Raw genomic sequence first — 25041 nt, forward strand, 5'->3', positions numbered from 1 at the left:
TTACAGTTTAAAATTGTATTATCCCTACATTTCGAAGTTTTAGGAGGCTTATTTTTTTCAATATTGTAGTTTTATTAATGATGTCATCTTAATGTGTCTTCATTGTATTGGTTTCATGGCACATTTACTGTATAGTACCAGTTGTCAATGTCAGTGTCAGTCAAACATAACCTCACAGTACACCTACTGTTCACACAGGTGGGTTTCTTGGTTTTGTGTGTGTCTGCTTGTTGTGGGGTTCTTCTGCTCCCTAGTGGCTAAAAATCAATTGGTCTTTGTAAGTCCATACACAAGCAAGAACTATACCCTTTTTTGACTGCAGCCCACAATAAGGTAGGTTTCTATGTTGTGCTTCTTCAGGTAGGCATTTCTTTCTCCTCCTGTGCCTGGCTCCACGTCATAGTCCCCATTCAGGTAATTTAGAGTGGCTTTAGTGATGTGAATACGTCTGAAAATCAGGAAAACACACAACATATTATCCAAAGAACTCACATCTTCAATGCAAATGAATAACAAACTGATTTATTGATTAGTATTGTGGATTTGACCATTATTATAGAGGCATACCCAGCTTGGCCCCCAGCTTCCATCTGATTAGCTAATGTGACGTCATTGGACCAGACATCAAACTGCCACTTCCTGAGTCCCAGCACCCCACAGTGGACCCTGCCGCTGTGGATACCCACTCGCATGTTCACATTCACGCCAGTCACCTCCCGCACCAGCCTGCAACAGACATATCAAAAAATGTGATTACCAATCTGCAAACATGTATTTTTTCTTTAAGTTGTCAACATTTCTGTGGACAACTATCCCTGGTTCTCTGAAACACGAGTGAGATACCGAAACCATGTCCTTTCAGAAATGTCTGCAGGCTCACCCGAGGTGTGCGGTTAGCCTGGGGTTGTAGTGACACTACATTACATTACATGTCATTTAGCAGACGCTTTTATCCAAAGCGACTTACAATGGAATCAAGTACAATTAGCCAGGGGTGGAATCGAACTTGCGACCATGATGTCTTTGGTACACAAGGCAGGGTCTTAACCACTGAGCATTACTTACACCATTATTACTATTACATTAACCAATATAATTGGGACTTCTGGACTAACAAGATGTTCAGTTATACCAAAACGTGTTTGCCTGTTTTCAACCCCATAAATGCAAAACTAGTGACATTATATATGGTAACATTATGTACCTCAGAGGCCAAAAGAAACATGCTGTTGTTTCAGTATGCATTGAATGAATTGACACCAAAATGATTAGAGACACACTGAACACTCAAAAAAAAAAAAAAGGCTGCCTGCAAGTGACTTGAGCAGACAAAGTGTGTGTTTGGATGACAGAAAACTGAGCCTTCAAACCACCGGGACAACTTACGAGATGGCCTCAATCATGTCCAAGCCCATCTCCACACAGCAGTGGGCGTGGTCGGCCCTCGCCTCTGGCAACCCAGACACACAGTAGTAGCAGTCTCCCAGGATCTTGATGCGTAGACAGTGGTTTTCCTGTTAGGAAAAAGCATGAACCCAAACATTAAAGAAATACGTAACAACCTAACTTTTGTATTTCCTCCCTCGGTTGAAATGTGTTTACATCTATTGGCGATGGGATTTCATACAGGAAATCACACGGATGTTCACTTCCACAAACAGAGTGCACTGCACAGGTAAAGGATTCATGGTGTAAGACAGACCTGACACTGAAATGGCTGTGGATCGGTCACAGTCAGATGAGATATCATCAGCATGGAAAAAAAAAAAAACTCCTGCCACATCAGTGACTGTTCACACATCCATTCAGTTTCTCCCATCCTCTGTTGACAGGCAGGCCCAAACACCTGTCCTCTGTGTCCCTATCACTTGGACCTGATTGTGCTTTCCAGTGAAATATACGCTAGGACTATGTGACAACCATTTTTGCAGTTACATCTAATTCTGTGGCAAACACAGTAGTAGAATTGTTATTCTGAAAAGTAAGGTCAAGTGATTTCTTGCGTGATTTGCATCAGTATCTATTATGAAAGTGTCAGCCCGGTTAATGTAATAACAGCAACATTCTTTCCTATGTCTTCTGGACCCTATGGCGCTGCCTTTCACACAGTCTATTGCAGATACTGTTAGACACACTGTGTAGGAATATCCGGTACAACTTTGAAATAGTTCTCTTCATATGTATTTACATAGAGCATCCCTCAGGGAACAGTTATTATGTTTTCTGTATAGGATCCCCCTGAGAGTTATCCTCATTTAATTGTTATGCCGATGACTCAGGTATATTTACTCTTTAGAGCCACCAACCTTAGTATGCTGCGTTTATTGATGTCAAAATAAAAGGCCATCCTAAGGGATTGATCAGCATCTAAAAACAATTGAATAACACATGTAAGAAGTCAGGAGTGTTTCTGTCATGTCCGTTATTACTAAGCAACCACAACCTGGGAGTTGCAGAGATGATAGATTTTCCTGCAGCTTAACTCAATTAATTAATGTATTAAACTTAAAAAAAACCAAAACAAAACAAAAACAACAGATTACCCGCACAGTTCCCCCCCCACCACATCCCAGCTGTGTTGCTGGATGTGGTATGTGTGGAGAAAAAAGAAAGAGCATAGGTTGTCTGCATATAACCTTCACCAACTGATTCAGGAGCTTCATCTGCATGATGGAGATTCTTCAAGAACGTAATACGGAGTCTTCAGAAACCCGTTGGCCCTACTTCTTAAACCCGAGTATCAAAGAACATGCTGAAAGGGCTCGCTGCGTTCCAAAAAGTTGAGATATTTTCATCTCTGTGTGGCTGCTTTGTCCTCGTTTGTGGGCACATCTGATGAGTATCACGACTGAAAATAATGTATTTGTGCACACAAAAGTTGCTCCAGGTTAACGGCTCCTGTCTCAAGTAAAAGACAGATTTGGCCCACAGCACACTGCAAAATAAATCCTGCCATTTGCTAGATCCCTATCAAGCCAGCTGCAAAGAATATTTGCAGTCTCATTTTTGTCATTTTACATAGCCAGAGATACAACAGATCTCTGGCTTCTACAACAATTCGTTTATCACTCTATTGGAACTATGTGTGTGTGTGTGTGTGTTTGTCCGTGAGGCTCAGGAGAACACTGTGTCTCATGATAGCCTCCTGAGTATCTCTCCAGCACATGGCTCTGAGAAAATACAAAAAGCCTCACTGTGTAAAGAGTGCAGACACAGAATGTGTGTGTGGCATGGACATAAAAGTGTCAACAGCAACCATGTCTCTGGTTTATAATGCCATTACGCCCGTTTCGCACATAAATATTGATTAGTAAAATCATTTCACCTTTCTCAAGCATTGAACAATGCCTTCTGTGTACATTGAACAATAGCTGGGCAAACATTAAAGCTTCTGGATGAAAAAAATATCAATAATCCCGGAGGTGCTGCCTGTGGTTCAGATGTTAGAAATAGACTTTCAACAAATGTGCAGATTTTAATGGCAGATATAAAACAGAAGATTTGGGGCAGCACTCTCAACACTTGCAATTCATTAATTATGTTGGAATCAGGTAATACGTCATTTAGAACAACGTTATCTCAAGGCACTGAACATATGCTGAGAGTTTCACCTGTTTTTTGTTTTTGTTTTTTTAGTATGTAACAGCGCAGAGCCAAGACATCACATAAAGCTTAGAATGTTCGTGAGACAGAAGAGAATGTCCTTTTCCCCATCACAAGTTTGTGGATTTAGCAATTTGAGCAAATTTAGCTTCTACTTATTCCTAATCTTTTTTACTGACTCTAAAAAGGAGGCTATTTAGGATGTGACCACTTCGACAAAAATAAATATTCTGCCCTTCTCAGATTGTTCGACTGTATAATAATGCTTTAATTTTAGACTTTTAATATTATTTTGACCACTCTTAAAAGGTACAACTTGACCCCCACATTGCCACATGAATCTGGGCTGATTTTCACAATGCCCACCACCCTTGGAGCTGGGTTGTGTTTGAACAAACAGATATATAAACAAGGACGACAGATCAACTGCAGCAAAAATCAATATTCAGTTGCACCTTGTCCACACTGGCTGTATCAAGGTTGTGAAATTGAATTCACCTTCAAATGAAACTGTGTGTTGTGAGCTCCTATTCTGTCAACATGCACTGAAAAATATTAAGCTGAAAGATAAGAATTATGTCCTGGACAATTCAGCATCATATTACGAGGGATTCAATAATACATCAAACATTCAAACCCCTTAAGGTCTTATTTGCTATTCTGCTATTGTTCAGCATTAAGAAAGTGTTTCATACACAAGAAGATGCTTTCTTCTTCTCATCTTCCTTGTGAGCAGTCCTCCGTGAACTTTGAACATGTCTATGATCCTTTAGTGTCTCTCACTGGCATGTACGCGCTGCTCCTCTGACAGACGTCTCATAATCTCATAATGATCGGGCGTTTGTGTCTTTTCTGCACATGCAGTTTCATGAGGCTTCAAGAGACAGTCAGTAACACCAGAGATGAGAATGAAAAAAGACTGAAGACAATGACACAATAACAGTACAGTATGTGCTCCGCTTAGGCTGAATATCTGCGAAACACTGGGTGGCCTTGTACTATCGCTCGTGTTCTACCCATTGTCACATAATGGATGTACAATAAGCATACACACAGTTACTGAGCAGGGATTCTATAACCCTCCATATCTTAGTAAATCACCTCATTTTGGCTGTGTTTACATCACAAGTAACTTATGTTTGATAGATCAGATGTGGCCGTGCAACATGAATGAGAACGGTCATATCGGAATCCATGTGTTTTGGGTTTTTTTTTGTAACTATACGCATGCGCTGAGCCTTGACGTCATCGAACTGCAGCAAAGTCAAACAGGGACGAGAGTTTCCTCCTCCAGTGAAATCTCACCCACGGGTCTCACAAATATGACTTTTTTTGTAGTTGTTGGTGACTGTAAAGAGCTTGTTTGCTTGAACGTGAACTGTCAAATCTAATCTGTGCTTACAGTATCCTATATAAACACAGTTTAATAGGTGTCTTTGGAAAAGGATGAACTTTTAATATATGAAATGTGTGCTGTGCTGTGAGTTAGCGCAATATCTGTACGTGCTCTTAAACTTATTATCCTTTCACATGAATTCATATTTTTCTTTGCCAAACTAGTTATGGGAATCACTATTGGTCCAATACTGGTCAAAATCACTGGATCAGATATCGGACAGATCAAAATACATACATATGTATATGTATATGTATGTCTATGACCCTCACATTGCCACATGATATATATAGGTCTTCTCCTAATTTAAACACAGAATACAGTACATGAGCATCCTTCTAAAAGTTCCAGTTAAACTATATCAAATGGAAGTTAAGCAAGTTAAAATACATCAAAGCTTTAGCACGTCATACAAAACATACAAGTGCTTGTGTCCTTACCGCTGCCAGTTTGTCAAAACGGGCAAAAAGTTCATTGAGGGTCATCACCAACTCCTGTGCCGTGCACTGGGAAGCCAGACTGGTGAAACCTTCGATGTCTGCAAATAGGATGCTGCAGACACAGAAACACAAGAGAGAAAATGAATTATTATTTTTTCGATTAGAAATTATTAATCTATTCCCTCCCTCATGAATTCTATAATAAAATTGGAATATAATCAGACTGGAACTGACCCACATGGGGACACAATCACAAAATAATAGTTATGTGCACTGTAGAATATAAATGTTCTCACTACACGGAACTGTAACAGTGTTGTTTCACATATTTAATGTTATTGAAACACCAGTATTGGGAATCATTTTTCTTAGTCCATCATTGAAATCATTCACATGCAGTCTCTATGATCACTTTATTGCTGTAGAAGTTTAAGGAGAAAATGTGTTAAATTGTGTTAAATAGTTTTCATTTATTGTGCTTAATAAACTCAGACAAGCTTTTCTGTTATTTTCTGACGACCAATTACGCCGCACACTGTGACCCTTGTGTTTGTTTATTTGTTTGTTTTATTTTGTTCTTTTGCATAAAGTGAGTCAGAAGCAGTTGACTGCTGGCCGACGTGGTGTTTATATGATGCAAAAATATAAATAAATCACCAGTGGGTGGGCTGAACCAAACACAGATGGCTGGGGATGGAGACAGACATGAGGGAACAGCAGTGCTGCTCGACAACGTTGTTCACAACAAAACACCACTCTCTATTCTCTCCCCACAGCTCTCGCTCTCCCTCTGGCCCTCTCTCTTTTTTCCCCACCATTTCTTTTTTTGTGTGTAATTAAGTGATTACAGGACAAGTGAGGACAAGTGATTGGGATTAGAGACGAGGAAAAGACGAAAGAAACAAATAACCTGGACGGAAAACACAGCAAAACAGAACAGAAGCATAAACACACAACATTTAAGCACAGAGAAGTGCTACACAGGAACAGGGAGAAGTAGGTGTAGGTGAATAAATGACTCTGGTCAAGATGTTCCCTGAAGCAAATAATAGAGGTGTGAGACCATTATTGAAGCCGCTTCTTACTATTTGTTCTCATGAGTTCTCACTCGTCCCGCAAAAATGGCACTGAGAGACTGCAAGAGTGTGCGAGCATATGAAAGAGACATGTACTGCAACATTTGTCATTAACTTCTGAGAAGTCTTCCTCCTTCCCCCGAGAACGAGGTACACTGAGAGAGCAAAGGTCTTGTTATTGTCATTATTCTCCTAACACTAACACACCAACAGGACAGATGCTCTCACTACACGGAATTTATTTCGCAGAAAGAAGCAAGGACATCGAAGGCTCAGCAACATCTGTGGGAAACTGTCACATCAGCCTCGTGCACGAGAACAAATAAAGCCCACAGCCAAGCTTGTACTGTAGCTTATACATTATCAGGAACAGGAAGATAAACAGTTTCATTGTGCATCGCAACAAAAAGCACTCAGTATATGTCATTAATATTTCACATTGGCAATATGACAATTTGCAAATAAACACTGTTATCTATTTTTAGGAGTCACATGTTCACTGCATTGTTCACCCCATGGTTTATGATTATCTTATTAACCATTCTTGTTTTTTTTACTTGTACTCTATCTGGGATGTTTCTTTACAAAATGTAAGGTTCATTCAGTGTGATTTAATCTCCTTTTAAGAGTTGAAAGCATATTTTTACAATTATCACAATACTAATAATAATCGTGGCATTACATTTTTATGTTTCTGTGATATTATGTCATTAAACTTAAAAGACAGATGATAGCAAATGAAGCACATCTATGTAGCAGACCCTCTGTTGAGGATAATATTCAATGATAAAAAAAAAAGGATGATAATAGGTGATCAATCAAAGATTTCAAACTTGTCTTAGTACAAGCACTGAAGTGGTTTAAGGGTGCAACTCACTAATGTTGATTTATGAAAAAAGACACTTGAATAGGCCACGCTTATCAGCCACTGAACATTCAATATGTTAGTTTAGTCACATGAAACTTCATCATTTTGTTTATTTTGTGCAACTAATCGTTCTGCTCCCATTTAGAATAGAGACACTATAGGGGATGTAGTAAACTATCTTCGAAATGACTTGAGATGAAAGGATCATGCCTGTGTGTATATGTACATACATACACATACTGTATATACATACACCATCTCTGCCCAACAATATATAAGTGTGTAGCTTGCTTCAGCTATTGTATTTATAGCTTTTGGTTATGAAAACCCACATTTGTGATTAGGCATAAATGTATTTACATTGTCCATATCTATTTAAAGGCAGAGACAGAGATAAAGATCAGAAAAAACATGTTTCCTACTGTATCTCTTAGTGTTCAGATTTGCCAGACGCTCTGACTCAAACATTTGAGTTAATGGGACAGTAAACCTGCAATTACATGCAGAATGTTCCTTCCTCTGTCACTACGGTGGCCTCATGCTTCCCTTACAGCAAGCCAACGAAATATATCCTGATCCTCGGCATTTCTGCCACCCAATTACGACAAAAGTACCCATTGGAGCGGGATTGATTATGCAAAGTCAGATTGCACCAGTTTCCTTAGTGGATTTCTGTCACAAACCCTCAAGAAGAAGAAAGACAAAGACAAATGTTTCACATGAATCTCACAGGGTAAGTGCCTGCTACACAGCCACGAACAGAGCGTGTGGGCAGGACACGCAGCAGTGTAACTTATGTTCCTGTATGTTCATGTCAATGTGAGCTGTATTCTCAGTATGTTGCGTTTACTTCATTGGAGTGTTCTGTTAAGTTTTCTTAGCATCCCGCACGTCAAAAGCACTAACATGTTCTAATGAACTTAGGCTTCCAGACTCCTAAATTTACTCAATTTGTTTCTTGAGATGAAAGGGATTAAGTGTCCCCACTCTGGGGTACACATTTCTGAGAATAATTGATTGCCTTCTGAGAACAGTTACATGGGAGGACGAGTGAAACCAGACACTTGAACAGCTTGTTTGAACGCAGGAACAGGTCTAGGACTCTGGTTAGAAGCAATGATGGCTGACGGGGGAGGCAAATGAGGAGAGGAAAGATGGATGGATGTCTTCAAAACCTCTTTGTATCCCAATTAAAATTAAACTGGAGAAAACACTCAGAGAGCACAAACCTCCACAAAGCATGCACAGTTTCATATGTGGATCACCAATTAAACGTATCACTCAAAATTCATGCTTTATTTTTTGCTTTTCCAGTTATGATGCTCACAGACAGACAAATGCTGACAAACTGAGTTTGATGACATTTATTTTATTACTTCCAAATGACACACATTGAAGTTGTGCCTCCTCACAATTAAATCGTGTTTTTAGATGTTGCAAATTGACTTGCTCTGCTTCATTAACTTTATCGTTATCAATAGGGTAAAATGACTGGGCTGCTTGAAAAACACCCATGTGTATTATAAAACAGTACCACGGTCCCATACACAATCACTGGCGTAAAATGCTGGGAAACATGAAAACAAGCTTCAGCTGATCAAAATTGAGCCGATCTCGTCAGCGAAGAAGTTGAACCTTTTGCATGGACTGACGTTAACCATTCACTGTGCAGAGGAAACATCACATTCTGCAGATTGCCTTTGCAAATTTGTGCTTTAACCTGTTTCAGTGTGGAGTCCAGGCAGAGAGGAACATAACCTCTAATAAATAAAGACATTATGATTCAAGAAAAATCCCATAAAAAAAAACCGAGAGGTAATTTCCTTATGGAGTCATAGTCCCTCCTCACAGCCTGACGTCATAGCAGTGTTTAAGTACAAAAGAAACTGCGTGAGAGAGTATGACAAAGGGACCTGGGGGTCTTTAAGTCCAGTTTAATGGGTACCAAAGTGATGAGTCACTTGTTAATACGCTGCATTAAGAGTAAGTGGTAGTGATTGCAGAGGAGATCCTAGACTAAAAGAAGACAAATGACGCACATTTTGTTAATACGACATAAAGCTGCACTAAAAGGGTGGACCTGGTGTCAAGTTACTCGGTCTTGAGTCCATTTGTGAAGATTCAAAAGAAATAATGTAACCAATGTGACAACAACACTGATATGAAAGGGTTTACACACACACACACACAAAGGCACTGAGTTCTGAGAGAACGAAAAAAGCCTTGGAGATAAAATTGTGACTCTGTTCAGTCTCAGATCAGTTTACAGTTTGGGACAAACGGAGCCTTTAGTAATTATTTCAACTGTAGCGTGAGAACAAGAGGTAGTAGAAAGCTTTTTTTTTTTCATGTTTTTTTGGAAGCCCATGGCAAATTAGGTGGTATATTTTATTGATTTATTATTATTTTTTTAAATGATATAAACTAAATAAAAAAATAGCTGAGACATAAAAAAAAAACACTCAAATATTAATGGCATTTTTTTAAAAATTGAAACGTAATTATGGCACCACTCTCTATCTCTCTCCATCCATTTGGCATGTACATGCTTTTTCTACCTAAGAGCATTTCACGCACTCTTCCTGCAGATCACTGAGAGTTCAGTAAGTTCAGTGTGTCTTGTATGCAACATCTAGATTTTCAATGATGTACAGTACAGGGGGGCTGTGAGCTCCATACAGAAAAGGTCAGCCAGTGCTTGTTGAAGTTTTTCATGAATGACTTTAACGTTAAACTGCTTTGCTCTATGCCCTCTTGCAGCCTCGCAGTTTCACTGCCTTGACCAGCTGCAGAATATTTATATAAAGCAATTTGGATGCAACAATATTAAATTTTTCTCGATTTTTTATTAAGTTCATTAAATAAAATGTAATGTATATAACAAGATATTGAAGCTTTGTTAATTCAACATTATCTGGCCTTTACTTTATTACATGAAATAATGCTGGGCCAAAATGAACAGAGACTCTCAAAAGGGAACACAGTACAAATGTGAGCGTTCAAATAAACATGCTTCAAATTAAAAAAAAAACCCTGGAGTGCAGATAACACTATTAAACAGACAGCATTTGCTGCAAATGCCTTCAAGTACAACTCCATATAAGCAATTTTCTTTATTTCTTGCTTCGGGAGCCACTACTGCAAAATCTGTCTGGAATAAAACAACAGCTGAACCAAAACTGTCCTGTGCTGCCACTTCCTGACCCTGTGATCCCCTCTTGTCTGGCACTAACACTGCCACTGGCCAACTGCCTTTTTATCTGCCCCTGCTGCTCAACTCTGTAGCTCAGCTGATGGCTTGCTAACCTTTGCCTGGAGAAAGAAAAAAAGAGAAAGTCCTCGAACAGACCCTTGGTTTATCCTGTTAATCATAACCTCGTTTAGACTTCTTTTGCTTTGTCTCTTACTTTATCTTTTCATTCACCTCCATCTATAATTCATCAAATCCATCTTTTTTTTTGTAACCCTCTGTTTCTATGTGTGACATTTCTGCATTAAAAATAAGTAAAAATGATCTATAGTCAGTGAAGAAGTTAAACCTAATTGGTCGCTTTTGAACAATGTCATCTGCTTCACTCGTCTCTGTGTCTCCTATGACACATCAGCATGAGGAAGGAGGTATTGTGTACTGCTATTGCAGTGTGTTGTCTTTTGGATCACAGCTACTCGTTGTCATTTCCTGGTCGTTCTGTAAATGGACAGTGGAACCAAATGCAATTCCCACGATCCCATCCTGCTTCCCGACATAGATCCGTTTCTACTCTTTTGACTGAGAGACCCCAACTACACACTGTGCATTTAAACAAACGTGTTCTCTGCTGTTTTGTAGACAGTGTGTTTCCATACTGCACTCCATCTCTTCTGCTAAACAGAAGACATACTGTACATGTTTACAAGAGACGCTGCAAGGCTCCAGCTGATCTGACAGCTCACAGGGAAAAGTAAAAAATACACACAGCCAAAATCCCAGAAGTCCTGCTTGATGTCAACACTGCAGAAAATCATGGAGGGGAAAACTAAGGCAAGTTATTATCAGGTGAAAATATATCATGAATAGTTTTCCCTCAAGCACAGAGGCAAACCAACAGATTTACTCGTACTGACTCTGAGCCAATGTGCAGGACTTCTGGGATGCATACAGATTCTTCATGCAGAGGCGTTGTAGGCGGGTATAGGCAAATTAGGCAAGGCCTCCCCCAGAACAGCCAAGAGCATTAGTCCACAGTAAGGGTAAATCTGTGAAAGCCCACTTGAATTATACAGTAAGATGAACATGGACAGGAAACTCCCTTGTTTGGCACCATACCTGACTGCGTTAGGTTGGTTTGATGATGCTTTTGGGTCTCTTTTACCCACAGGCCCCGTTAGAAGTGCCACTGCCTTCACATTGGGGATGCATAATAAACCTCAACTAATGTGTAATATTCCATTTATGGGGATTGTGCTAACCACTTTTTTTTTCTGCAGGTTTCATTGGAGTTAAGAATCACTAATTTCAGTGTTGAAGAGGCTTAAGTTTCTTTCTCTGCAAGCATGTGTGTCGTCTGTGTACCAAGGACAGATTCTCAGGTAAGAACTGCATAGTTCTGGCTTCCATCAGCAGGACGACCGTATGTAACGCTCACACAAACATGATTAACTGCATTACATGTGGGTTTGCTGTACAGTTAGAATGTTTGTCCTCCCTTCAGTTAAAAGATAGAGAACAAATGTTGGGTCAGTTCATCTAATTTATGCGACCTTCTTTCCACGCCTGTCTCTTCAGGGTGCAGCTACAACCAGAGCATCCTGTTGCATCATTTTTCGCGGAACATACAACCCCAAGCCTTCTTTGATAATTGCACCTTAGTCAGCAGAATTATGATGCCAATCTCTCAAAAAAAATGTAAGGGAGAATTTTACCTTTAAGGCACAACCAAATGTATAATTTATACCTATAGTTGACTAGATTCAACTTTGTATTTGCTGTTTTTGTTGTGGAGACAGAACTGCAAAGGGAGTCTCAAGCTACGGTTTAAGTTAACAATTTGGCTTTATGACTAACTAATTTTATTTATTTTTTTTCCTAAGAGCGCAGGACTCCTCAGTGAACACAAAGATGGCTGGAACATACATAACTAATGCATTACTAATGCAGCAACAAGCTGCAGCAGTCCTCGGGCGACACCCTCTCGGGCACCTTCCTCTGTTTTCCCTCTCACTCTTTAGTTGTAGCAGCAGGAGCTGTCACCTCCCTTCCTGTTGTTACTCAGACTCTCAGCAGATCCCCAATTACCAAATGCCACTGCCTGCTCACTGACAGACCAATTCGCACATGGTTAGCTAGCCATTAACCACACACTCATGACAAAAAACAGAAATTAGACAAGCTTCGTGGACACTGCTTCTGTGTTGCTCCTCAGTGACTTGCATAAAACCCTATGATAGCGCTTTAAGGATGGTGGGATAACGGCCATGTCATACTTTGGGAACAAGACGGAGAAATAAATTCAACCGAAACATGACACAAGCAAGGGTACAAGTCAAGCCAACACATGGGATGACAAACTACAAAATAAGACTGCAATAAATCCAAAACCGAGAACAAAACAGGCTCAAGAAAGTCAATGACAACTAATGTGACGTCAAATAAAAAGTGACGAGGGGTTAGGGTGAACAAAGAACAAACGACAGCTGCATATCCACATCCATATCCACCTCTTGTAACCAACATGACATTCTTGGTATTTGCCTCTTAATTGCAGACAACTCCAAACTCATTGTTGTAATGAGTCAATGTCTGCGTCTACATGCTCATTCACAAGTTCTCATGTGGCCCAGTACACGTTGGTTGACATCAATAACGTCTGTCACAGAGGCTTTTTTTCTTACATAATTTGTGAAATCTGGCATCCACGCTTGTGCAAGGTTTTGAATCCCAGTAACCGTTTTAAAGGTTTCCTTTAAACTTAGGCAACTAAAGGGGATCATTCCTGTTAAGGATTGCCTTAGCAGAGATATAAAAAAAGATTTGTGTATGTGACCTGATGCTTCAACCCGTGAAGATTAAGAAAAGACACATCAAAGTGATTCAAGTTTTCAATGGCATCTATTGTCTTAAGGTGCCTAGGCTACCACCTGATTTTGACAGCTACAGGCCATAAACATCTTACTCCACAGCTTGATACCAAGGCTTGCCACACACACACGACACACACACACACACACACACACACACACACACACACAGATATAGCAAATATAAAAATCAGTTACTCATTATCACCCTAACTGCACCACAAGGTGGTGCCAAACCTGGCCACAGCTTTCAACTGCATTCAACCCTGAGTGAGTGATACTGTATTTAATGAGCTACAATATAATGAGGTGTCTTTTTAATGAGCAATGTAGTCACTTAAAAGAGCAAACCCACATAATAAGTCCTCGAGTGAGTTAAACGGACTTAACGCTGCATCACTGGAACTGTTTGGATCCAGGACAAAAGACAAGGCAATGAACCAACGCTGGCGACAAGCAAAGCATCGACAAAGACGAGGTCAATCATCAACCAGGCACCGGTGGATGATCAGAGAAAGATCAAAGCAGTCTTTCACGTGAGGCACGAGAGACCATGTTTAAACAGAGTCTGGAGTGATAATCTCCTCTCTCTCTCCATACTACCTTTTATCACATGACAGGAATTCCATAGGAACTGGGAAGCGATATTAAGAGCAAGATGTCAGTGGTGCATTAACACTACTGGAGTGTCTATTTGTTCAATCCCCCACCACAGCAGCTTGGCCGCTGTTGCAGAATTAGAAGAGCGGACAACGGTCAGACGCTATCTTCAGCAGGCTAAATGACACCAGAATGGTACTCAATCAAAGTAGCTTTGTTCATAAAGGTGTACAATCATTGGCCGCTTTATTAGGTACACCTGTTCAACCGCTTGTTAACACAGATATCACATCAGCCAATCACATGGTCACATTTAGGCATGTAGACATGATCAAGATAACTAGCTTACATTCAAATCGAACAGAATGGGGAAGAAAGGTGATTTAACTGACTTTAAACATGTTATAGTTGTTGGTGCAAGATAGCCTGGTCCAAGTTCAGAAAATGCTGATCTTGTGGAATTTTCAAAGCACATCCATCTCTTTCAGACAACCCGTCTGAAACGGTCTTTTCAGACCTTTCTTTTAAGCAAACGGTGTGAAAAATATGTCCAGTGAGCTGCTGTTCTCTGGGCCAAAATGCCTTGTGGATGCTAGAGGTAAGATGAGAAAGGCTAGACTGTTTTGAGATGATAGAAGTTACTCAAAACAACCACGTTGTATGCAAAAACAATCTATGTTTGTCAAACCTTAAAGCAGATTAAGATACCGCAGCCAGAGACCACACCGGGTGTCACTGATGCCAGTTTATTAGGTGTCCTGTGTACCTCATAAAGTGGCCAGTGACAGTATACTGACCAAAAACCTTTAAAATAATAATAGTTATGCCAAAAATCGTACTGTAAAAGTAGAATTACAATTATATTTGGTGTTTAAAATTATATTTCTATTCCTAAAACTATAACGTGATAATAGACGTAGTTGGCAAAAGCCACTGGATCAGCAATGTCTACACGGCGTAGCTTTGTGAAGGTGGAACATCATCCTTTAACACTAACCACATACCAGACTATATTTTATATATGTATTCTTGGTCATTTGCTTTATAAATACCATGCAGCTAGTTGACATGGCAACGCCTCACTTCTCCCCCCTCCTCTGCCTCTGTCTGTGGGTGGGCTGAACCATTCAGGATTAACCTGGATTAAATCATTTAGTTTGCATATCTGTTGCACCTGAATCATTACTCTCACACTCGTATGCTTTATTCCTAGTGGGCAACAACAAAGGTGTGTTGGTGAGAGTTCCAACTACTCTAATGGCCTAAAGTTCTCAAATGCAGCCTCAAATCCTTTGTTGCATAAAAGAAATTACCACCGAGCATTATATTTCAGAGCATTAACTGTAGGAACCATTACACGGTTTGCATCTGAATGTGTGTGGGTGTTTTGCATTTTTGAGAGGCAACACATATGCTAAAATGTTTTGCTGAGTGTGGAGATGTTGGAAAAAAAAGGTGTTTTGTGCAACAGCAGCAGCAGCAGCAGCATCGTCATCATCCCACATCTTAGTCCCTGTGGGGGAGCAGCCCCTGATGTTACCTGACATTGTCATGCTTCTGGATGTAGATCTTGTGAAACATCATGTCCTCCTGCTTGGCGTTTATATCAGCTTTCATCTCCATGGCAACATGGCGGGGAAGCACTGAGAGCAGGAGACGTTCCTGCAGGAAAGCGTAGGGGGGGGGGAATAAGTTCAATGTACGAGGATAAGTGAATTAAGAGGTGGAGGCTTTGGCTGTGAGGGAAGGCAGAGGGACTCAACATGCCTGAATACAGTAAGGTCAGCCCAAAATCTCCTCAGTGGAAAACCCTCCCTTTCAAAAAGGAAATTCGAATTTCAACATGATCCGAGTCTTTTTGTCCAACATAAGATGAGTTAAGCATAAAATGATGACTAAATATGGAATTGCCCTTTGCACAGCAGCCATTCTGACATGTTTTAGCAGGAAAAGCACAAAGTTTTACTGTTCATGTTATTAATGGCTCTGTTCGGTTCAGCGTGACATTGAGCCAGAATGCACCCTGAAACTGAAGAAGCTCACTGGGACTCAGCCATCCTTCATTTGATCATTTATGCCTGTGATATTCCTACTGTGACCTGTCAAAATGGCTGCTGTGCTAAGGGACTATTCAATCATATTTGATTTTTAATAAACCAATGGATTGTTTTGCCTCAAAGCTGCAGTCAAACTGGGGTGGAGTGGCAATCTGCAGTGGGGTGGCTCAGTGGTAAAGACCGATGCCCTGTGTGCAAAAGACCATGGTCGCAAGTTCAACTCCACCCCTGGCAGGTTGTACTCAATTCCCTTCCCTTCCATTCCCTTGGAAGTCGATTTTTTTGAGCTGTTGAACTCACTTCTGAAACTTTTCATGGGCCTCTACTTGAACCTCTTCGCAGCCGCCTCACTTTACTAGTGCAATGTTGCTGATGCCTCCGTCTGCCTTGCCCTAAAATAGAACTACTTCCTGTGTGCAGTGCGGAATTGTCACTGGGTGACACAATATATCTACACACTGCTATACCGAGTCATGTGAAGCTGAGAGATTTAATCAGCATTGTGTGAACTCATTTGACAATGGTTTGAATGTAATGTTTATTTAAAACTTAAAATTCTTTTAAATACAGAATGAGTGGGTGGGTTCTCCCTGTACATGTGTGGGTTTTCTCCCACAGTTAACTGCGCACTCTAAATTGACCATAGGAGTGTGTGATTAATGGGTGTTTGTCCAGGGTGTAACCCTTCTTGTGCTCTCTGTCAGCTGGGATTGGCAGCCCTGCGACACTCGTGTGGAGGTTAAAGCTGTAGACAATAGATGGATGAGTGGGTGAACCCTGGTAGCTCAAATGGTAGAGAACGTGCCACAAAACCAAACCTGATGATTATGCTGTCATCCCCCTCTCTACTCTCTCTCTCTCTCTCTCTCTCTCTCACTATCCTTTCTCTCCCTATTGTCTCTATCTAATAGGACAGTACACATGACAACAACATATTGTCTCTATACCAACAAGGAGCAGTGCTTTATTTGATTCAATCACAGAGGAGCTTTACTAGTCCGCTTTAACATCATCATCTCCTGTCACCATACATCTGTGCTCCCTCACCTGCTGCTGGTTTTCCCTCTGGGAGTGAAGGCGAGCTTGAATGCATTCCCTTGTCTCCTGGAAGGCCTGCCTCTGGGAGCCCTCGGCGGGGTAATGGGTGCACACTCCCACGATGTTGGTACAGGAGAAGATTAGCACGTTGGAAACTATCTGTGAAAAAAAAAAAAAACGACAAGAGAGGGAAAATCCATGTGAGCCAAAGGTCAAAGCTCTAGTAATGTTCAAACACTGCTGGAGGCATTTGTCACATGTCATTTCTCTTCCTCTATTCTTCCAGTTCTCCATCAACAACTAAAACAGTCAGTTGGTTTTTTTCTGTCCTTTAAATCAGGACTTGCTGAAGAGGATTGTATGTTTTGTTCAACACCTGAACAAAAGTTTAGCTGTTTAATTAAGTCAGTGTTGATCATATTGTTATGTCACATAAGAGAATCTTCTGTGATGAGTGATTTATTAATCAAATATTATTTATTACTATTTTATGTTTTGATTAGATTTAGATTTTTAATCGGTCAAATTTAATTTGATCAAAGTTCCAGTGTGCAAGAATTAGACATTTAATAGTGAGACTGCAGACTGTAAAAAAAACAAAAAAAAACACCACTTCTTCATCCTTCCCTTTACCAATCATGTCAGAAAACTATGGAAGCCTACTTATAAAATGTTTATTCTAATGCTTCAAAAACAAAATTATTTATTTAGAAACATACTTATTGCTGGTATATTCAATTTATACCAATAAACCCTCTGAAATGTTACCCCCTGGACCTTCAAATGTGAATATGGTCTCTTTGCAATATGGCAGAAAACTTACGACCCCTTGGTTGGTGTACAAATAACATTTGAGAGAGTAATCATTTGGAATCATTATGCACCATTTTGTGCATTCAATAAACAAACAATGAATGGAAAAAAAAATAATTGAGGAAATAATGTACTGATTAATTGATAATAAACATAATCATTAGTTGCAGTCTGATACCAATAACTATGGAGCTATTAAATAGACATTTGTGCCATGTAAGGCTATTTCAAAGACATAATTCTCCAACTGTGTAACAAATATTCTTCTCTGTGCATGGTGAAGGATGCGATATATAGGATTTTTGGATTGCATCAGATTATACATTTTTATTTGTCCAATATTCAATCCAGTGATTTACCATACAGATATTGAGTATTGTATTGGCTCATCCCTAATAAAGACATTAACCCTTTAACACAGAGAGTATCACAGATGACACGTTTGTGCAAGCACACTTTGCATCATCGTAATTACGCGACGGTTTGTGCTATATTAGAAAAATGTCGTTTCTGAAAGTTGAGAAGTTGCACGTCAAAGCCAACGTGTGGTCATTATGGTAATTTCACTTGCCCTGTTGAAGGAAGCCAGTCGAATCAGCATCTTTGTCACCAAAGAGGAGAGAGTTAGGAAAACACCTGAACATAGTTTCCATTTTTTGGCCTGTTTTTGCACATTGAGACAAAAACTCAAACAAATGGTATTTTACATATGTTTTATACTGTTCAAATTTCAAATTTAACACACAAACTCTGGTGTTCATGTACAACTACAGTGTTTTTTCCAAACAAAACTTACTTTAAATACACTATTTTAACATGCAGTAAATTGTAAATAACTGCCTGATACTGAAAGATATTCTGGAATTTCTGGCCATTTTATGGTTAAAATAAGCAAAAAAAATAAAGTCCAGACGAACATCTGGAGCGAGATGTAAAACATTACATTATAACAAATAATGTTCCATTTTCTGTGGACGAAGTGTGTTGGTGCATGCTTGCATGTGCGCCCCACTAAAAGGTGACATAGAACCTGTCCACCCACCAAACACAATGCACTAGTGCTAAAAACAGTATAGGAAGCCAGTAGGAGGACAAGGCCAGCAGCCCCATTCTTTTCATGAAGCTATTTGACGGGCTGAAACAGCCAGCTGAATCACATTCACATCACAGGCCGGAAAGAACTGCACCAACACTGCACATCTCTATTAAGTCGAAACCCCTCAGCTGTTCTCTGTGCAATAACTAAATACACTCAGAGGGAGAAGTGACAAGTGAAACACAAGACTGGAAGTGAGGCACGACCAAGGAAAATTAAGAAGTGAGGTGAGAGACAGAAGGAAGGTGGTGAATTTAGAAAAGGTCGTTCTTTGTTATTTCTGCCTCTTATCACACTGACATACTGCCTGAGCTGAATGCTCATTCAATTAACCAGAAATCACATTGAGGTTGTACAATTTATACATAACACACACATATATATATATACATATATACATACATACATATACACACACATATGTACATATACATATATACATACATACATACATATATATATATATATATATATATATATATACATATACACATATATATATATATATATATACATATATACATACACACACAAATATATATGTACATATACATATATATATGAGAAATCTATTTTATGTGAATATTTGCTTGATTATTGTAACTTACCCACGCAGCTTAGCACTCTGGTTGGCTGAAAAACCAAATACTCTGTATTGTGGGTAGATTCGAATAAAGAAAGGAAATAGCTTCATGGAGAAGCTATTTATAGGAATTGGTTTCAAAGTGACAAAGAAAGTAAATGGTGAAGTTAATGTCCTTGCTTAGAAGGTCAAAGAGTTCAGAACTGTGCAGAAGCTTACATTTAAATGTCTCAATATTTTGAAATAATGCATACATTTTATTATTAGAGCCAAAAGATATTAATTTGCTTTCAAATGTTTGACAGAAATGTGACATTTCATGCAGTAGTAAAAAAAAAAGAGAAAAGGCACAGGTGGCAGGAAGCTGCTATATGATGAAGCTCTGTGTTATTGTAAGGCTTCAAAAATGCTCTTGCCTGCTGGAAATCAGCTTCAAACTGTCTAAATTTGACATTTAAAGGTGGGTTTCTGCTACCTACAGTGGAGTGAGCCAGGAAACAGCGGCACATGGAGCTCCACCAAGGCCTCGTCACATACCGCCCCCACACTGCCATAGAAACGGCATCCATCAGAGAAAGTCTTTCATCAGGTCAATACAAAGATTTTTCTATTAAAGGTCCAGTGTCTAAAAAATTTGAAAATTTATTCCATTTGGCATAAATACCACAAATAACTACATTTATGTTTGTCTGTTTGAGGGAACTGTTGTTTTCATTGCCACAGATCAAGCCCTTTATATTTACATCTGGAGTGGGTCTTCACTGCTGAGGCTGCCATGTTGGACCACCGTGTTTTTAACAGACAAACTAAACATCTTTTCAGTTTTAGCTTCTCTCTACTCAAGGCTGTAGCCATACCACCACACCTGCTGGCCTTCAAAAAAACATGCCGATAACCTATGATACAGATAATCTGATGTCGGAATTGTCTGTTTATAATCTGTTAATAATCTGTTTACGTTTATGCACATGACACATATTCACAATTCGTAGTGCGTTTGAGATTTGCCTTTGTGAATGTTAATCTGAGAAATTAAATAATGCATCCAATTAGTTGTGGACCAACAAAATTTACTTTTAGGCATGAAGGCACCTTTAAGGCGCATTTCCTCTACATTTACTGAAGATCAATGATCACCTCACCGCAAACCGAAGAATTCAACTGTATTATAGGATTTTCTTTTTATTATTATTGTTTTAGAGTTGTGTACAGGTTATAGTGGTTTTGTTGATCTACTAGTTTATGTGTGTGGGCTTATGTGTGTGAAATGTAGCCTATAGGCCCTAGTTGCACACTGCTAAAAAGATTGATTCACAGAATGGTTCAGTACATCCTGCATGACCGGACCACAGACTCCATCTGACACAGTCACGGTCGCGTTCGCAGCTTTCGGCAGTGTTGTCACTGAATACACAAGACTCCTCTTTTCAGTGTTGAGGTTTTAGAAATTCCTTGCTAAGTGTTGGAGATTAATATATGTTTTCAGGATTTCAGGAAGTCTTTTTAATTGATCTACAGTTCGGCATTGTTCAGTTGACTCATGAATCCAGTGAGGACACTCTCTGCCAATCAGTGGCCGTCAGTCTGACGACGACACCACGTATAGTATCGGCTCATCTATCGCTTATGGAAAAGCATAAGTATTGATAACTGAAGACCACCAGAAGTTCTCCTTAGGATGGGAGAGGTGATAGATACAGTATTTAGTTGCAACATTCAACCTTTCCAGTACTTGTTGCTAAATCCTATGCACTGCACCTTTAAAACTGCTTACAAGACCTTATTTTCAAACATGCATGTGGGCTTTTCAACATGGAGCAAAAGTGAGAGTAGAAATAAAGGAGTAATTATCAAATACCCTTTGAGGAAACCTGTCTAATGTCTATGATCAACTTTACTCATTTATTTTCCAACTTAACATACATAATCAGGGCCAAACCTTTTCAGTAATTTCCCTTGGTGATTTGTGTATATTGTTTTGCTTACCTCACTCATGCTGACTCATTTTCATACAAATCAAAAGCTGCTGAGCCAAAGACAGTCAGGAGCACTTAAGTAAGTCATTACATAGAAAACAAAATCCCCAAATGACTAAGTTCCTGTGACAGCCATGACGTTTCAAGTAAGCTGTTGTAGATAATATTGTGATGCACAAAGAAGCTGAATTCACCCTGAGCTAAAAAAAAAAAAACGTGATGTAACATTCATGGCAATAAAAGCCATGCTCCCACAGGTATTTTACTCTTTACTCTATCTATTTCTGTTATCATCTGATTAATGGAGGCTCCTGCAGATACTGGCACCAGTGAATAATTATCCGCAGGTGTCTCTGTAAGAGTAAAGAGCAGTCCTGTGATGTCAATTATTAATGAACCTGTTTAACTCATGACCACGTATATTAATGCCGCTGATTTATGGGAAGTGTCAGAACATCAGCTGTGGAAAAGCCATCAAACTGTAATCGATGCATCATTTTACAGTAGCACAAGCTTTACTTACCTCAGACATTAAACTTCATTGGTGTGTTGTTCTACTAGTGTGCTTTCTTTTAGTTTCTTTTTACATTATAAAGTAAATTAGATCTTGCCCGTTACCTGGAGGGAGATTGACTTCTCTCTCTGATGGTTTTCTTCATAGGACATGTTGTTAGTGGACATCATGAGACGCAGATGTCATACAGTACATCACGATGGGAAACCCATTTGCGAAACTGGTTAGGGGAAAAGTTTTTCGTTCAGATTTTTTCAGCGTGCCACAGTAGTTGTTGTCAGACATAAATTCCAAAAAAAAAAACTGAGCCATCAAAAATTGAGCCATGACATTTTCTGGAGGTTTCTGGAAATTGAAACGGGAACATTTCGCCTGTGCCATTTGGTCCCCCACTTTCCAACGATTACTACTACTAAAAAGAAATCAGAAACTTGACAGGAAAAACAACATTTGTGGACATTGTGACTGATTTGGACACATTTAAGAAGATGGCCTGGGTCCAGTGCATGTTTGAAAGTGGTTGAAGAGTGGAGAGTGTCCCTCAGTATTACTGATACACACAGTGGTCACTTGATTTGGATCACTGAACCAAAAGGGATCAGGATAGATGTTGGAGGATAAAAAGGGCAGGTGCCGGAAGGACGAAACTAAGCGTACGTCTACGTCTACTCTTTCTCGGTATACAAGAGACCTAATAATGTGACAGGGATGGTAACTGGTATGGACTTCTGCTGCTGTAGTGCATCTGCCTCATGGTTGCTCGACTTGAACTTCAGCACTTGACCATCTCTACATACCTTACAGCATTGAATTGCTGCCATTTGATTGGCTGATTAGATATTTGCAAGAATGAGGTGTACTTAATAATATGGCTGTGATTATTAAAGTAGGGAAAGCTTCTTTCAACAAAGGAAAATGTATGCGTTTGTGTATAGCAGTATCTTAAAAGGTTATAAATAATGGCCAACTGAAGCCAAAACAAAAACAGAGCATGACATCAGGTGTCAATATTTACCCAGCAGTCTGTGTGTTATCCTCCTACATATCTTCCACACCTTTATTTTTCACCGATTGCACTCACCCATAAGGTGCAAAGCCTGTCCTCTATTCGCAAGCTCTCGCCATGCTTCTAACAGACTTTTCGTTAATACTTGTGCATCTTGCTTGTGAAGGACTGGCAGCCAACATGCAGCCCACACAAGCAACGGCAGCAGCAGTCACCAAACCAAACTCGACCACAGCATGCAAGGCTCTGTGTTTCTCCATACACATACTTAAAACACTTTGAAGTGAGTTATTTGGTAACACCACCGGTGCTGTATATTCATGAGGATGTATGGCATGAGATTTACAGATTTACCAAAAAAGGGCATGTCATTCATTCATACATGTTGTTACGATCTTAAGTTTCGAGAAAAAATAGGTCTGCATAAGTGAATTTGATTACTTGTTGAACATTCCTGGGATGGTCAGTATTCACGAAGTTCCCTGGAATTAAATTAATCACAATTTGTTTACTCCCAGACGGAGTTCTGTTTCCAAGTAACTTCACGAATCACATTATTATTAGTTTGAGGAGCATTACCATGTGGAGTTGAAATAAGTTGTTGACAAAAATGGACTGGTCCAGCTTGTAACAAGCGAAACACCATTTGTGAAAAGATTCCTCTGCCACTGTGAAAATATGAAAAAAATGGGGCAACTTGCTAAATTTTGAAATTGAATTGTCTGCGATCACAAGATCACCAATTCCCAGAAGAACTGGATGGAAAACTTTATTTTCACTTCAAGCCTGTGTGAGAAATAAACAGCCCCCTGTTAACTCTGTTTTGCCCCTGGGTGATGGCTGTGCCACAGTGTCAGTCTGATTTTTACTTTTACTTTTGATCAGCTTATTAAATTGATTATGTGTGTGCACCCCCCCCCACTAGTTAGCACACTGAGGCACATTGTGCGCTTTAAAGATAAATGCAGGTCATGTGCTGCATGCTGATTACTCTGAGTGGCCCACTGCCAGCCTCAGTCTGCGGAGCAATGTACAAAAGAGTGTAAGGCTTTCACGTGAGAGCTTGCAGTTAATTGTTTAGATTTTACCTCGAAAGCAGTCAGCTGCTGCATTAATGCTTTTGTAACCGGCAACAAATCCAAGGATCTAACTGTATGAACCAAAGCTTCTGTTGCATCCAATACAGAATATTTCACAAGACTGCTATTAATAAACTCCTGTTATTTCTGCTTTTGATGCAAGTTGCACTATGGTGCCCTACTGTAAATTAAATTAAGCATATCTATTTAAATACAATCTTGTAGAGTCTACTGTATTTCACTTATAATATCCATTACTATAGTATTTTAATGAGCATGGGAAACACAGAATTAACGCCAAAGTGTGTCAAAATATCATTTTTGATTAATTATTGTCTTGATCTATACAAATCTTATTCCACAGACTGAGGAGAACATCTTTCTTTCTCACACATCTGCACAAATATCACACACTTTTTGAATTAAAATGATAATAATGATGTAAAGATTATCATTCCCTCTGATACTGCGAATCATATCCTATCCCATATTGACCAATTCCTGTCAAAATAATCGCAATTAGATATTTATTCAAAATTGTTCAGCCCTACTGTGTGTCGTTAGCAACCAAACATGAAGTTAACCTTGACTGTGACATTGTTTGGAACACAAAATATGATAATAGAAGTTGCTTGTTGCGATGTCATTATTTAATGTGCTAATTCTGTAAACGTTAAAGTGAACCCACTGACTACTGGAGAAATGCTGCAGTAGAGAGAGTGGTTCGAAAAGCACTCATTTTCGAGAACTACAATTGCATTTTAGGGGTGTTTTATTTGTATAATCCCCCTTGTCTGTTTAAGTTATGCTGCTTACACACAAACAAAAGATGAAAACAC

The 25041-nt window shown here is 39.4% G+C and overlaps 1 protein-coding gene across 1 annotated transcript in view; it reads right to left on the reverse strand.

Annotated features, from left to right (window-relative positions):
- The window catches only part of adcy5 (adenylate cyclase 5), a 71984-nt gene that overhangs the window by 21012 nt on the left and 25931 nt on the right, over nt 1-25041 (reverse strand). The window contains exons 2-7 of the mRNA XM_044019536.1: nt 17145-17294; nt 15581-15702; nt 5440-5551; nt 1387-1514; nt 568-726; nt 307-448 (exon numbers count right to left, since the gene is read on the reverse strand). Of these exons, the coding sequence (XP_043875471.1) occupies nt 307-448; nt 568-726; nt 1387-1514; nt 5440-5551; nt 15581-15702; nt 17145-17294 (813 nt within the window). The remainder of the gene's footprint in view (nt 1-306; nt 449-567; nt 727-1386; nt 1515-5439; nt 5552-15580; nt 15703-17144; nt 17295-25041) is intronic.

The sequence above is a fragment of the Solea senegalensis genome, linkage group LG2 (assembly GCF_019176455.1).
Source record: "Solea senegalensis isolate Sse05_10M linkage group LG2, IFAPA_SoseM_1, whole genome shotgun sequence".
In the NCBI taxonomy this organism is placed as follows: domain Eukaryota; kingdom Metazoa; phylum Chordata; class Actinopteri; order Pleuronectiformes; family Soleidae; genus Solea; species Solea senegalensis.